At 44.1% G+C, this 14,548-nt stretch overlaps 1 protein-coding gene across 4 annotated transcripts in view; it reads left to right on the top strand.

Annotated features, from left to right (window-relative positions):
• The window catches only part of SLC35D2 (solute carrier family 35 member D2), a 66,485-nt gene that overhangs the window by 36,496 nt on the left and 15,441 nt on the right, over positions 1-14,548 (top strand). For 3 of the 4 annotated variants that reach the window (XR_004054006.1, XM_030919872.1, XM_030919875.1), the window contains 3 exons: positions 1,939-2,041; positions 3,365-3,457; positions 10,469-10,536. Coding sequence is in view for 3 of the 4 variants with exons in the window: in XM_030919872.1 (XP_030775732.1) it covers positions 1,939-2,041; positions 3,365-3,457; positions 10,469-10,536 (264 nt within the window). In the remaining variant the exon portion in view is untranslated. The remainder of the gene's footprint in view (positions 1-1,938; positions 2,042-3,364; positions 3,458-10,468; positions 10,537-14,548) is intronic. The other variant, XM_030919874.1, reaches the window with a different exon arrangement.

Below are 14,548 nucleotides of genomic sequence, written 5' to 3'. Positions count from 1 at the left end.
GCAACCTCTGCCTCCCCAGTTCAAGCGATTCTCCTGCCTCAGCCTCCCGAGTAGCTGGGATTACAGGCATGTGACACCATGCCCAGCTAATTTTGTATTTTTAGTAGAGACGGGGTTTCTCCATGTTGGTCAGGCTGGTCTTGAACTCCCAACGCAGGTGATCCACCCACTTTGGCCTCCTAAAGTGCTGAGATTACAGGCATGAGCTACTGCGCCTGGCTGAAAATCCTTTCTTTTTTTTGTTTTTTTTTTTGAGACAGAGTCTCGCTGTGTGGCCCAGGCTGGAGTGTGGTGGCATGATCTTGGCTCACCGCAAGCTCCGCCTCCCGGGTTTACGCCATTCTCCTGCCTCAGTCTCCCGAGCAGCTGGGACTACAGGCGTCCACCACCACGCCTGGCTAATTTTTTGTATTTTTAGTAGAGACGGGGTTTCACCGTGTTAGCCAGGATGGTCTCAATCTCCTGACCTCGTGATCCACCCGCCTCGGCCTCCCAAAGTGCTGGGATTACAGGCTTGAGCCACCGCGCCCGGACTTTTTTTTTTTAAATTGTGACTGAGAGAATTCTGACCTACGATGACTAAAATTAACTTCCCTTCTCACAAACATGTTTGTAGCTAATGTGTGGAGGCCTCAAACAAAAGTCTAACTTAATTTGCATATTCAGATTTTGGCACAGGTTTTGGTCTCTGTTTCACTCTCTTTGGTTAGAAATAATCTCATTTTGACGTTGAAGAAGATTTAGGGTATGCCCCTCCAAACTATGCCACTGTGGGATCAGGATTATTTTGAGCCGAGGACAATTGAGAATCCACAGATCAGGAAGTTTGCTGCCTTCTCCTTTCTGCCTAAAAAACAGGGAATCAGTTTCCCATTGTGAAGGGGGCCCCTTCTCCCATCCCAGGAAGAGGAGAACAATTCCTATCACTGGATGGAGGATCGGCCCTGAGATGCATCTGCATAAACAAACCTGAAAGTAACCCTTCTCGTTCATCATTTCCACCATAGATTTCCTGGTTACTTTCTAACAGTTACACAATTTATTTGTTCCTTGAAGCCCAAATCCTCTTTCCGTTGTCACAATGTAAGTCCCCAAGCCTCACTGTTTCTTTGAGTTTCACTTATTTTCTGTGAACTTTAGGGAACATATTAATCAGATTTGTATTCTCTTTCTCCTGTTAATCTGTCTTTTATCAGTTACATTAGCAGGCCCCCAGACAGTGAACCTAAGAGGGTACAGGAGAAGGTTTTCCTCCCTGGCAGTGTGTGTTTGTGAATTATGGCATGGTCTAGCACTGTCTGCAGCCATCAAGTGCAGGTGGGTGGGCCACATCGTGGCTCAGCTGTTGCTCTTCCTCTTGTTCCTGTCTTAGCTCCCCAAATGTTTTTACGCTGGTGCTATTTATAATGGAAATGGAAGAGAAGATGTTTCAAAAGAACGGGAAGAAAGGAGCCAATAAGGGGTCACACAGAAGGATGGACAGGGTGCGGCTGGGGCACCAGAAGGAGGTGTCACTGCTGCATGCGACCCTCTTCCCCAGTCTCTGCCCAGCTGCCCCTCACTGGCTGCATCCTGGAGGTGGCCCTGTTCACTACAATAAGCAAAGTTGCAGAGTGGGTCAGGGTGAAGCACTCCCCTTAGGAAAGTCGGGGCTCACCAATTATTATGCGGATTCCTCAGCTAGCGAAAGAAAGGGGTTGCAGTTGAAGGAAGATGGTTCATGTCCCTCAGGTTTTAAGCCATTCACTGCTGAGCTGAAGCCACCTGATGGGCTGGTTTGGTTTTTGTCTGGAGGCAAAGCAGAGGAATTAACCATTCACTGCCACACAGCGTGCCACAGAAAAGTGGATTTGATTAGGGAAAGGTAAAACAGGCGGGCTTGGAGGCCAAGTTAGGAGTTTTTGAATAATCCTTCTCCTTTTGTGGTCTCCCTCCCAGGTCTGACCTTGCTTTTAACTTAGAAGGCTATATTTTTGTATTCCTGAATGATATCTTCACAGCAGCAAATGGAGTTTATACCAAACAGAAAATGGACCCAAAGGTACCAGACCCTGCCTATGGCTTTTTGGCTTTGTCATCTGGGCCCTAGAATTATATGAAAAATGAAAATGAATGTATACAGTTGGCATGTCATTTAATGTATATAATATGACCTGTAGATTACTAATTTATTTTCAATTATCTTGTCTGTGTAAGTTATTATTTGCAAAATTTTGGGTGAAAATGAGATAGGATGGGAAAAGCTACTAGTTTAGAGGCACACTCAGAATGTATAAAAAGGGATTAATGTGAAAGGCAAACTAACTTTTTTACTGGCATCATCAATGACCAAGGCAAGGTCAGGGGTCACAATATTTGTTCTGAGAGCACTAGTTTGGAGTCTGGAGATGTGCGTTAGTGACACAAGTTTTGCTACTTACTGGCTGTTGTGACTTTGAACCTTAACTTCTCCAAATGTCAGTTTCCTCATCTGTGGAATGGAATGACTGCAATGGATAATTTGTAAGGTCCTGTCCAGCAATAGCTGCTGCTTCTGATGATGAGGGGCTGGGGCAGAGGAGCTTTGCTTTTGTGTGGCTGCCTGTCACGTGGAGGCCCCATCCCTCCCCCACCCCCAGCTGTTACAGGAAGCCCGGGAGGATGAGTCAGGCATATGTTTCTTTGTTCCAGGCTCTTTGTGCTGGATGAGGGAGTTTACTCTGACCAACAGGCTTATTTCTATGAGCTATTTTTTTTTTTTTTTTTAATCTGTACTGTTCCCCCCCCCCCCCCCCCCCCCCCCCCCCCCCCCACCCCCACCCCCCCCCCCCCCCCCCCCCGGCATGGCCATTTTTTTTTTTTTCCTTTTTTTAATGGTAGCAGTTTTACAAAAACAGGTTTGTTGTCTTTGGAAAATCACAATATGTCATCCTTTTTTGAAAATGGTGAAGTGGTGTGGCCACTTTAATGAAAGTAAATGTATAATGCTGCTGTCCTTTAATGGAAAGAGCAGATGTTTTTAAAGAGTTTTGTTTATATTCATGTTTTTAATGTTCTTTATTTTGTTCCAGATTTCCCATTTTGAATAACATGCTTTAAAAAAACCCCCACACAATTAGAATGCTGGAGATGAATGGAACCCTAGAGGCTTTCCACTGCCATGTGTTTTCTCTGTAGTTTTGGTGTAAAACAAATGTTTATTCCAAAATCTCAGTACCCTCAACATGAAGCATTTTATGTCAGAAATTTGCTGAAAATAGTCCAGTAGAGTTGCTCAGAATGCATATTCTAACTTTGCATGAATATGCAGTTGAATAAATGGCTCCAGGAAATCTGTGCCTCATATTTCTAAAATTGAGTGGTTTTTATGTTTTTGTTTTTGCAGGAGCTAGGGAAATACGGAGTGCTCTTCTACAATGCCTGCTTCATGATTCTTCCAACTCTTATTATTAGTGTCTCCACTGGAGACCTGCGACAGGTGAGCTGATGGCAATCGTTACAGTCTTCCTTAGCAGGCTTTAACATTTTTAATATTTAACATTTGGTATGCACAGAAATAAACAGTGTAAAGGTAGCTAGGACTACCAGGAGGGTACATGATAACAAGATGTTTGATATCGCTAGTATATCTTTTGGCACTACCCTTGCCTTGGCATTTAGCCTTAGCCACATATCAAGGAGTGCCAAGAACTCTGGACTTGGAACTTTTTGGAAAACAACAATACAAATCTGAGTTTGAGTTCTGTATCCCCCTTCGCTAATGTGGGACCCTGGGAGAGCTACTTACCCTAGAAGGGGATTTTAATCATTTAAAAAAATAGGTTTATTTATTTGTTACTTTCTATTACGGACATTTTGAAACGTGCACAAAATAGAATAATTCAATGAGTAGTCACGGACCCACCACCTGGCTTCAACACTTTGGCATTTTGCTGTGTTATTTTATCTGTCCTCATCCATCCCCACTTTTTTGTTCCCTGGAGTGTTTTAAAACCTGTCCCAGCCATCACGCCATTTTACCTCTAAATATCCCAGGATCCACATTGGAATTTTGGGAAGGTGTTGTTCTTTCAGCATTTGCCCTGAAACCTGATCTGCTGCTGGTGAGAGACAAATAAAACAGTGAATTTGTGGTAAGATCTGAGGCCCAGTGGAGCGGTGGAGGCCACGTCCCTTAGGAAGTGTGGCCATTAACGACAGTGACAGCTCCAGTGGCTGCCCTGAAGGGTGCAAGACGGTGCCCTAGATACTTTTCCTGTGTGATAGGAATAGCCCGTCAGGTGGCTTCAGCTCAGCAGTGAATGGCTTAAAACCTGAGGGACATGAACCATCTTCCTTCAACTGCAACCCCTTTCTTTCGCTAGCTGAGGAATCCGCGTAATAACTGGTGAGCCCCGACTTTCCTAAGGGAGTGCTTCATCCTGACCGACTCAGCGACTTTGCTTATTGTAGTGAACAGGGCCACCTCCAGGGTGCAGCCAGTGAGGGGCAGCTGGGCAGAGAGTGGGGAAGAGGGGTCGCATGAGGCAGTGACAACTCCATCTGGTGCCCCAACCGCACCAGACTTCTTCAGGAAGTCTCAGGGCCACACAGCCTCTGAGAATTGTGCTGATGTGTGAGTGAATGTGAGAAACGAGACGCAATGGGCAAAACCCTTCTCAGCGGGACCTGCACCCACAGACTGGACTCCAGACACAGCCCTGACCAGCCAGGCGGTAACCCCCTCCCTGCTGGTCTGGGGCTGGGGCCGCACCATTGACCCACGCACAGGGCAGTGTTTCCATATTGAGCAATCAGCATGGGTGCGTGTTGCCCACCAGCTGAAAGTCAATCCCATTTGCAGCTCTTTAGGGTCTGAGTGACTCTGAAGGCTGCAGGCTGCCGTGGACTCCTGGGCAGTTCATTGTTCTTTCTTTAGCTGGACTTTCTCACTTGACCAATTCTCTTCCCAGAAGGATGGAACAGCAGAGGGGCTTAGCAACTTCGTCCCCGGGCACAAACAGCCATTTCCACGGGTTTATATGGAAAACCACCAAGTGGCACCAATCTGGATAAAGAGCTCTCTGTTTCGGGTTAATCAGAACGTTGTGAACCTGGGCTTCCCTGTTAATTCCGTGTTGGAAAATAAAGCAGGCACCTGCCCCTCTCTAGTAAGAATGAGCAGGGCAGGATATCTGAAAACATGGTATTTGTGTTTCAGCTACCAGCAATCAATTTGAAACTGAGTCAGTGCCAGCAACGTTACACAAAACAAAATTATGAACTCTTGGTCAGGCGTGGTGGCTCACGCCAATAATCCCAGCACTTTGGGAGGCTGAGGCAGGCAGATCTCCTGAGGTCGGGAGTTCGAGACCAGCCTGGCCAACATGATGAAACCCCATTTGTAGAGAGTATTTTTAGTAGTAAAAATACAAAAATTAGCCAGGCATGGTGGCAGGCGCCTGTAATCCCAGCTACTTGGGAGGCTGAGGCAGGAGAATCACTTAAACCCAGGAGGCAGAGGTTGCAGTGAGCTGAGACTGTGCCATTGTATTCCAGCCTGGCTGACAGAGCAAGACTCCGTCTCCAAAAAAAAAAAAAAAAAATTACAAACTCTTCATGAGTGGTTCTAATGGCTTTTTTCCTTTCATTATTATAGAAGTGAGTTTTGTTTTTTGTTTGTTTTTTGTTTTAATCACTGGAGTTTTATCTGTTCTGAAATTCTGGTATTTTAGATTTTTTTTTTTCCAGAAATAGAAATCTAGAAACTCCTAAAAATTGTTAAAACACCTCATTGGGACTAAAAGCATATTTCCCCATGGGAACAACGCTATGAAAGGCATAGTGACCAGAAACTGAATTTTAGGTAGTTGATGAGTAAAATAGATTAGGTGTATTATGTTAATAATTTATAACATTGTTTCAGAAGAAATATGTGTTCTCATATCAAAGTCATTGGCTTATAAACTTGTAGCATGGTGTTTTCAGAAGCTGCTACGTGCCTGTAATGATTATCACGCAGAATTCTACTTTCTCATGTAATAATAATAATAGCTAATATTTGTTGAGGGCTTATGATGTCAGACATTTTTCAAAGCATTGTTCATGAATTATCTGACTGCATTTCCACGACAGAAGAGAAGGTCCTGTTACTATTCCTGTCGTATAGGAAAAGCATCCAGGGCATCATGCTTAAATATCTTCCCAAGGACAGCAGGTGGTCAGTCCAGGCACTCTGGGCTCTAGAAACACATCCTCCACTGTCATCTCATTTACTTTATTTGTATATGAAAAGTGTTTGCTTTCTCCTTCATGTGTGAAAAACATATCCCTCACTTATGTAAAGTACAAGAGACCTAACATATACTTTATGTTTATTTATTTTATTTTATTTTTTTGAGACAGAGTCTCGCTCTGTCACCCAAGCTGGAGTGCAGTGGTGCGATCTTGGCTCACTGCAACTTCCGTCTGCCAGATTCAAGCAATTCTCCTGCCTCAGCCTCCCGAGTAGCTGGGATTACAGGTGCCCACCACCATGCCCAGCTAATTTTTGTATTTTTAGTAGAGATGGGGTTTCACCATGTTGGCCAGGCCAGTCTTGAACTCCTGACCTCAGGTGATCCGCCTGCCTTGGCCTCCCAAAGTGCCAGGATTACAGGTGTGAGCCACTGCGCCCAACCCCAAAAGTTTGACTGTTTTTTTTTTTTTTTTTTGAGATAAGAGTTTTGCTCTTGTTGCCCAGGCTGGAGTGCAAGATCGCTTGGCTCATTGCAACTTCCACCACCCAGGTTAAAGTGATTCTCCTGCCTTAGCCTCCCGAGTAGCTGGGATTATAGGCGCCCACCACCATGTCCGGCTAATTTTGTATTTTTAGTGGAGACGGGGTTTCACCGTGTTGGCCAGGCTGGTCTCAAACTCCTGACCTCGTGATCTGCCCACCTTCCAAAGTGCTAGAATTACAGATGTGAGCCACTGCGCCCAGCCAAGTTTAACTAGTTTTAAAAGTATTGTATGACAAGAGATGCCAAATATATGAGACACTCACTGTAATCTGCAAGAAAAAGCCATCAACTCCATAGGAAACAACAACAACAACAGTGAGGTTTCCACTACTAACATTGAATCAGGGCAGATTTCTTCCCATTGGTCCCTTTTGACCATGGCGGAATTCATTTTAGATTGTAAACCAAATAAGAGAAAGAAATGAATTTATGTAATTAGGTGTGTTAGCCTATAATATAAAATTGCTTTTTGTTTACCAAGTTTGGTTTGACTATTCTGAAAGCTGATTAATGAATTAGAGCAAAATGTGAACTTCTCTTGTTAATGGAAAGAAATTTGATGAGTCATTTTTCCCGGTTAACTGGGACTAGGAGCGATGGAGAGGATCAGCGATTGTGGTAAACGTGTGTGTGTGTGTGTGACTCACTCCTCTGGGAATTCAAGCCCAGACTTTGGACTTACACAGTCAATAGATCTATTAATAGTGCCTCAATTCTATCGCTGATGAACAAAGTCAGAGATGACAGCTTCTCTTGTTAACAAATCAGGCCCTTGGAAAATACTCAGCGGGTGAACTTTCTTCACTATTTGAATCACTGCAGTAGGTTCAAAGTACATCTAGTATATTACAGTTGACGAACAGGGATAAAGAATAGGACTTTTTTTTTCCCTGATTGAAAAACCCTGAGTGCAAAGTGAAAAAGCCTCACAGTAAGTCTAAAGGAAGACGGGCTTTATTGTTATTTACCTTTAATGATTTCTTTTTAAAAATAAATATCATGCTACATTATTTTTAAAATGCCACTAATACAGTCTCATCATTATTAAGGAAATAAAACTAAAATCTATAAAAATTTAGGTTGGGGCTGGTCACGGTGGCCCACGCCAGTAATCCCAGTACTTTGGGAGGTTGAGGCAGGTGGATCTCGAGGTCAAGAGATCGAGACCATAGGTTTTACATAGTGAAAACCCGTCTCTACTAGAAATACAAAAATTAGCTGTGTGGTGGTGATGAGCACCTGTAGTCCCAGCTGCTCGGGAGGCTGAGGCAGGAGAATCGCTTGAACCTGAGAGATGGAGGTTGCAGTGAGCCGAGACTGTGCTGCTGCACTCTAGTCTGGCGACAGAGGGAGACTGTCTCAAAAAAAAAAAGTTAGGTTGGTGAAGAATCTAAATATTTTTATGAGAGTCACAAAATAGCCCTCAATGGATTTTGTTGTAGCAGGAACACATATATAGTTTTTATTTGTTTCTTATTAATGGATGGATTGATTTTTTACTGTTTGCATAAATACTTTTAGCTCTTTGAGAAAATAGATGTTTTTCTACCCTTGGTTTGAAATTTAAAACTTACGTATTTCTCTTATTCCCAATTTTATTTTAATTTCAGACAGTAAGTGTTTCCTATGATTTTTGTGGTTTTGTTTTGTTTTGGTCTTTGACTGCCTTAAGCGTAAACTTTTCGGCTTTAATTCTCTTGGATGTTTTCTGCTCCTCTGATTAGCTTGGGGCTTGCTGGTAAGACAGATTTTTATTTATTATATTTTTCTTTCACAAGTACGCATTTAACAAAAAGTGTTAGGATGCAAGGAAACTGTCAAACATATACAGAAGGAGACAGTGATGTGGCAAACTCCACATATGTGCCCATCAGCCAGTTTCAACAGTTAGGAACACTTAATGTGTCTCTTTTTTCTTTTTTTTTTTTTGGAGACAGGGTCTCACTCTGTTGCCCAGGCTGGAGTGTGCAGTGGCTCCATCACGGCTCACTGCAGCCTCCATCTCCTGGGCTCAGGTGATCCTCCCACCTTAGCCTTCCCAGTAGCTGGGACCAGAAGTCTGCACACCACCATGCCCAGCTAATTTTTGTAATATGTATCTTTTTGATAAGTGAAGTGGGCAAAGCGTTACTAATGAAACAAGGACAGTGAAATGTGACAAGATGGTCACGATTGGAGAAGAGAATTCTACCTTAATTGTTTAAACATTTGAACTATAAACTTAAAAGATTTCATTTTAAATACATAGAGTTTCTAAAACTTGGCTAACAAAGTATTGCTTACTAGAAAGTGAGTGGAACTTATATTTGATTCTATTTGATCCTGTTACGGAGCACACATTTACGGGCAGTCTTCAGACACCTTCAAATCGTTTTTGGATACAAGTAGGGGACCAACCGTGAAGAAAATACTCCTTCTTCTTGTCTCCTCAGGAGGGTTAATTTAATTTTCTCAGCTAGGGATGAAATCCCAGGAGAGCAGAGACTGAGTCTTTTTTGTTTGTTTGAGGTGGAGTTTTGCTTTCGTTGCCCAGGTTGGAGTGCAATGGCATGACCTCGGCTCACTGCAACCTCTGCCTCCCGGGTTCAAGCGATTCTCCTGCCTCAGCCCTCGTAGTAGCTGGGATCACAGGCCCCTGCCGCTGTGCCTGGCTAATTTTTGTATTTTTCGTAGAGATAGGGTTTCACCATGTTGGCCAGGCTGGTCTCAAACTCCTGACCTCAGGTGATCCACCCTCCTCGGCCTCCCAAAGTGCTGGGATTACAGGCGTGAACCACCGCACCCGGCCAGAAATGAAGTCTTAAACTTCTTTGTCTACCATCTCCTCCACCTCAGTTACTTGATTGCTTGGTAACTAGCAAATAATAGTTTATTTGTTCACAATACTTCCTAAGCATGTGCAAGTTCCTGAAAACAGTTTATGACCTTAAACTTTTCTTGCCTACATTATTAATTAAGAATAAACTTTTTGGCTGGGTTTGGTGGCTCACGCCTGTAATCCCAGTACTTTGGGAGGCCAAGGCAGGCAGATGACTTGAGCCCAGGAGTTTGAGACCAGCCTGGGCAACATGGCGAGACTCTGTCTCTACTTAAAAAAAAAAAAAAAAAAAAAAAATAGCCAGGCAAAAAAAAAAAAAAATAGCCAGGCATGGTGACCTGTGCCTATAGTCCCAGCTACTTAGGAGGCTGAGGTGGAAGGACTGATTAATCCCAGGAAGTAGAGGCTGCAGCGAGCCATGATCACACCTGGGTGACAGAGCAAGACCTGGTCTCAAAAAAGAAAGAAAAAAGAGAGATAATCAACTTTCTTCTAAAATTATTTACAAAAAATAAACCCAACCTTGAATTTGGGACCACAGATTAAACTAGTAAGGGTGTGTAAAGTCAGTGAATCAATGATAGCCGCAGCGATAATAGCAGTTGTGATTTTGTGCTAGCCGTCAGCACAGTCCTAACAATTTCATTCAGTCCTTATAGCCTTTTGAGGAAGCCTTTTGAGGAAGGCTTTCCTTTTTTTAAATAATCTACATTTGTAAAATGAATCTGAGGTTCAGGGAAGAAAAGATATTTGCCCAACGTCACCCAACTAGTGTCACCTAGGATTTTTAGCATTATATTTTCTGTTTGGGAAGATGGTTCCTGTATCAAAACGCAGTTTAGTAAAACCAATAAATTTAAACCGCAGTGTCATTAACCTAATCATTCCTTTTTTTCTTTTTTAATAATAGGCTACTGAATTCAACCAATGGAAGAATGTTCTGTTTATCCTACAGTTTCTTCTTTCCTGTTTTTTGGGGTAAGAAACCATAGATAAGTAGAAACATTGGTCGACAATATCTCTTGACAAGTCACATCAAGATATGCCTTGTGTCTGTTCTGTCAGAACTGCTTTGTGTTTCTCTGACTTTCTCTGGAAAGTACCCCTGCAGCAAAGGAGGTGGCAGGGACCCAGATACGTGGAAACCCAGCCTGGAAGACCAGGAGCAAGCAGACAACTCTTGTTTTTAAAAGTCATGCTAATGTCCTTTCTCCTCCAAAATACGATGTTGCCTAATGATTTCTGAACGTTTGTCTGAAATGAAGTCAGCTGACATTTCAAGCTCAATGCTGAGGATTTGTTTGTTTTTGTTTCTTAAGAGATGGAGTCTCACTGTGTTGCCCAGGCTGGACTCAAACTCCTGGGCTCAAGCAGTCTTCCTGCCGTAGCCTCCTGATTAGCTGGGACTCCGGGCTCCTGCCTCCAGGCCTGGCAGTGATATGTTTTCGTCTTTGTCACCATGTCGTTAGTTTTTCAAGATGCCTTCCTCACATAATGATGTGACTATGACAGCCTTTTCCTATAGTGCTATACCTGCTATATTCAGGAAAATTTCTAAAGAGAGATGTCCAGGCTGTTGTATGGTCCAACAGTTAGGCTTTTTTGTTCTTGAAATTTTCTTTCTTTTTCTTTCTTTCTTTTTTTTTATTGGAGATGGAGTCTCGCTTTGTTGCCCAGGCTAGAGTGCAGTGGTGCAGTCTTGGCTCGCTGCAACCTCTGCATCCCAGGTTCAAGCAATTCTCCTGCCTCAGCCTCGCGAGTAACTGGGATTATGGGCATGTACCACAATGCTCAGCTAATTATTTGTACTTTTAGTAGAGACGGGGTTTCACTGTGTTAGCCAGGATGGTCTCAATCTCCTGACCTCATGATCCGCCCGCCTCAGCCTCCCAAAGTGCTGGGATTACAGGTGTGAGCCACCGCGCCCAGCCCTGTTCTTGAAATTTTCTTTAGGTATATCTTCTTCTTTTTTTTTTTTTTTTTTTTTTTTTGAGACGGAGTCTTGCTCTGCCACCCAGGCTGGAGTGCAGTGGCCGGCTCTCAGCTCACTGCAAGCTCCGCCTCCCGGGTTCACGCCATTCTCCTGTCTCAGCCTCCCGAGTAGCTGGGACTACAGGCGCCCGCCTCGTCGCCCGGCTAGTTTTTTGTATTTTTTAGTAGAGACGGGGTTTCATCGTATTAGCCAGGATGGTCTCGATCTCCTGACCTCATGATCCGCCCGTCTCGGCCTCCCAAAGTGCTGGGATTACAGGCTTGAGCCACCGCGCCCGGCCAGGTATATCTTCTTCTTAAGAGGCCATATAGTTTGTGTCTATTTCAGTCTTCTAAAGACTTGAAAATCCCTTTGCATGAATAGGTGATACATGCAACCAGGAAATCATTAAAAAGGTATGAAAGAATAAATAGGGAGGCTGAGGTGGGTGGGTCACCTGAGGTCAGGAGTTTCAGACCAGCCTGGCCAACATGGCATAACCCCATCTCTACTAAAAATACAAAAATTAGCTGGGTGTGGTGATGCACACCTGTTGTCCCAGCTACTCAGGAGTCTGAGGCAGAAGAATCGCTTGAACCCAGGAGGTGGAGGTTGCAGTGAGCCACGATCGTGCCACTGCACTCCAGCCTGGGTGACAGAGGAGACCCTATCTCAAAAAAAAAAAAAAAAAAAAAAAAAAGAATAAATAGGGAACACCAGCTCCCCTCCATTCTTCCCTGCCTCCAGCACTGTTGTTTTCTTCTCCAGAGGCAACACTGTTGGAAATCTTGGGAGGATCCTGCCTGAGCGGGGGTTCATTCCAATACAGGCCCTGGTGCCTTCTCCCATACTGAAGGGGCTCTTGAATTCCTATAGCAGGGAATTACTCGTCAAATGATTTTTCCTGTGAAGGAAGATGCATTCCCTCTCCACCTGCCACACTTTTCATTCTGTGTAGGTGAACTAAGACAACTCATGACCTCTTTGATCAACACTCTTCCATTCTCAAACTCGATTTCAATTGCAGTGATGTAGTCACATGTAGTAAAAACATTTATGTATCTCTTCCATTCATTAGTTCTCTCTTTAGCTGTGTCTGATTTAAATGTTTAACCTGCTGATGAAGTTTTTGATTTGAACAATTTTATATTTTCTTTGTAAAAGTTCCACAGTTTTTTTCCCAAGCATGCCTGTTCATTTAGAATACTCTCACTGGTGATCCTTGTGACTGTGCCTTTTACTTCTTTAAGTGTCATACACAGCTCTTCTATATTCTGTATCTGACAATCCCAGCATCTGCAGCTCTTGAGAATTTAAGTATGTAGTTTTTTCTTTCAGGTGATGTTCATTGTGGTTTGCTTTTTTCTGTGTTTGGTGACCTGTGATTGTGAGCATTTTGCTTAATTTTTTTTTTTTTTTTTTGAGGTAGAGTCTTACTTTGTCCCCCAGGCTGGAGTCCAGTGGCATGATCTTGGCTCACTGCAACCTCCACCTCTTGTGTTCAAGTGATTCTCCTGCCTCAGCCTCCTGAGTAGCTGGGATTACAGGCACTCACCATCACACCTGGCTAATTTTTGTATTTTTAGTAGAGACGGAGTTTCACCATGTTGGCCAGGCTGGTCTCGAACTCCTGACCTCAGGTGATCCTCCTGCCTCGGCCTCCCAAAGTGCTGGGATTACAGGCATGAGCCACCACACCTGGCCCATTTTGCTTAATCTTGATCAGCCCCATGAGCTGAAATTGGGAATTTGAGACACTTTTCCACAGGGACAGGTTGTATTTGCTTCTGCTGGTAACCAGGTGTTGCCCCAGACCTTGGTCCCTTTAGGCCTTTTGAGAGTCTGGGCTCAGTTACCCCCTCCTCCCCCTAGAGTTTGGCCCCAAGCCAAACTTCTCCCCCATTCATGGAAAAATTGTCTTCCACAAAACCGGTCCCTGGTGCCAGAAAGGTTGGGGACCACTGCCTTAGAGCACTTAGCCATTGTTGGAAGCATAAGTTTAGTAAAATACCTGTAGTTTTCCCAGTTGTTGACTGAGAACATTTAACCTTGAAAAAAAAAAATCTAAGCCATGCTTGTGAGTCACCCTTTGTCAAACCATCTCTTATTTTTCTCTCTAATCAAAAAATAAGAAGTCAACCCTTAGTACACAAACTTAGGCTAGTTCCTTTCCCTGGCTAAGCCCGTATTCCTCTGTGAACAGTAGAGCAGAGATTCGAAGTCTTCTCATGTCATTGTAAACTTGATGACATATTGGCTTTTTTGGTTTGTTTTTGTTTTTAACATGCACTTTACTCTTTAACCATTCCATGAAGGAAATCAAGAATTTGACCCTCTGAGGTCAGCTGTCCTCAGTGGGTGAGGGCGGGCAGCCTTGCTGTGAGCTGTCACTCTCCAGGGCTTGCCCATGAGAGGCTTGACCCCGTCTGTCTACAATTCCATACTTTTTTTTTTTTTTTTGAGATGGAGTCTCACTCTGTCGCCCAGGCTGGAGTGCAGTGGTGCAATCTCCGTTCACTGCAAACTCCGCCTCCCAGGTTCACGCCATTCTCCTGCCTCAGCCTCCCGAGTAGCTGGGACTACAGGCCCTGCCACCACACGCCCCGCTAATTTTTTTGTATTTTTTAAGTAGAGGCGGGGTTTTACCTTGTTGGCCAGGCTGGTCTCGAACTCCTGACCTCATGATCCGCCCGCCTTGGCCTCCCAAAGTGCTGGGATTGCAGGCGTGAGCCACTGTGCCCGGCCAACATGAACTTTACCTTTAATGGTGAAGTGTTCGGTCTGAAATTGCACTGCGAGGAGACTTCCATTTTGGCATGGCCGCTTTTTCAGAATCCTGCTTTCTTGCAGTTTCTCAAAGTACGCTAGGATCTGATCATCTGCATCTCCATAGTGAGCTTCCCAGCACCTCCTTGGCTTTGGGCACTGCTGCTGGTTTCGGGCTCTCTTCTCTCCTGACCGGTGCTAAGGGATGTCTTAGGGTCTGCAACTCCAGACTCCACGTGAGCCCACTCAGCC

This window comes from Rhinopithecus roxellana, chromosome 16, assembly GCF_007565055.1.
Source record: "Rhinopithecus roxellana isolate Shanxi Qingling chromosome 16, ASM756505v1, whole genome shotgun sequence".
NCBI lineage: Eukaryota > Metazoa > Chordata > Mammalia > Primates > Cercopithecidae > Rhinopithecus > Rhinopithecus roxellana.
Note: the sequence above shows the minus strand (reverse complement) of the source record. Positions and strands in the feature narration are given on the sequence as shown.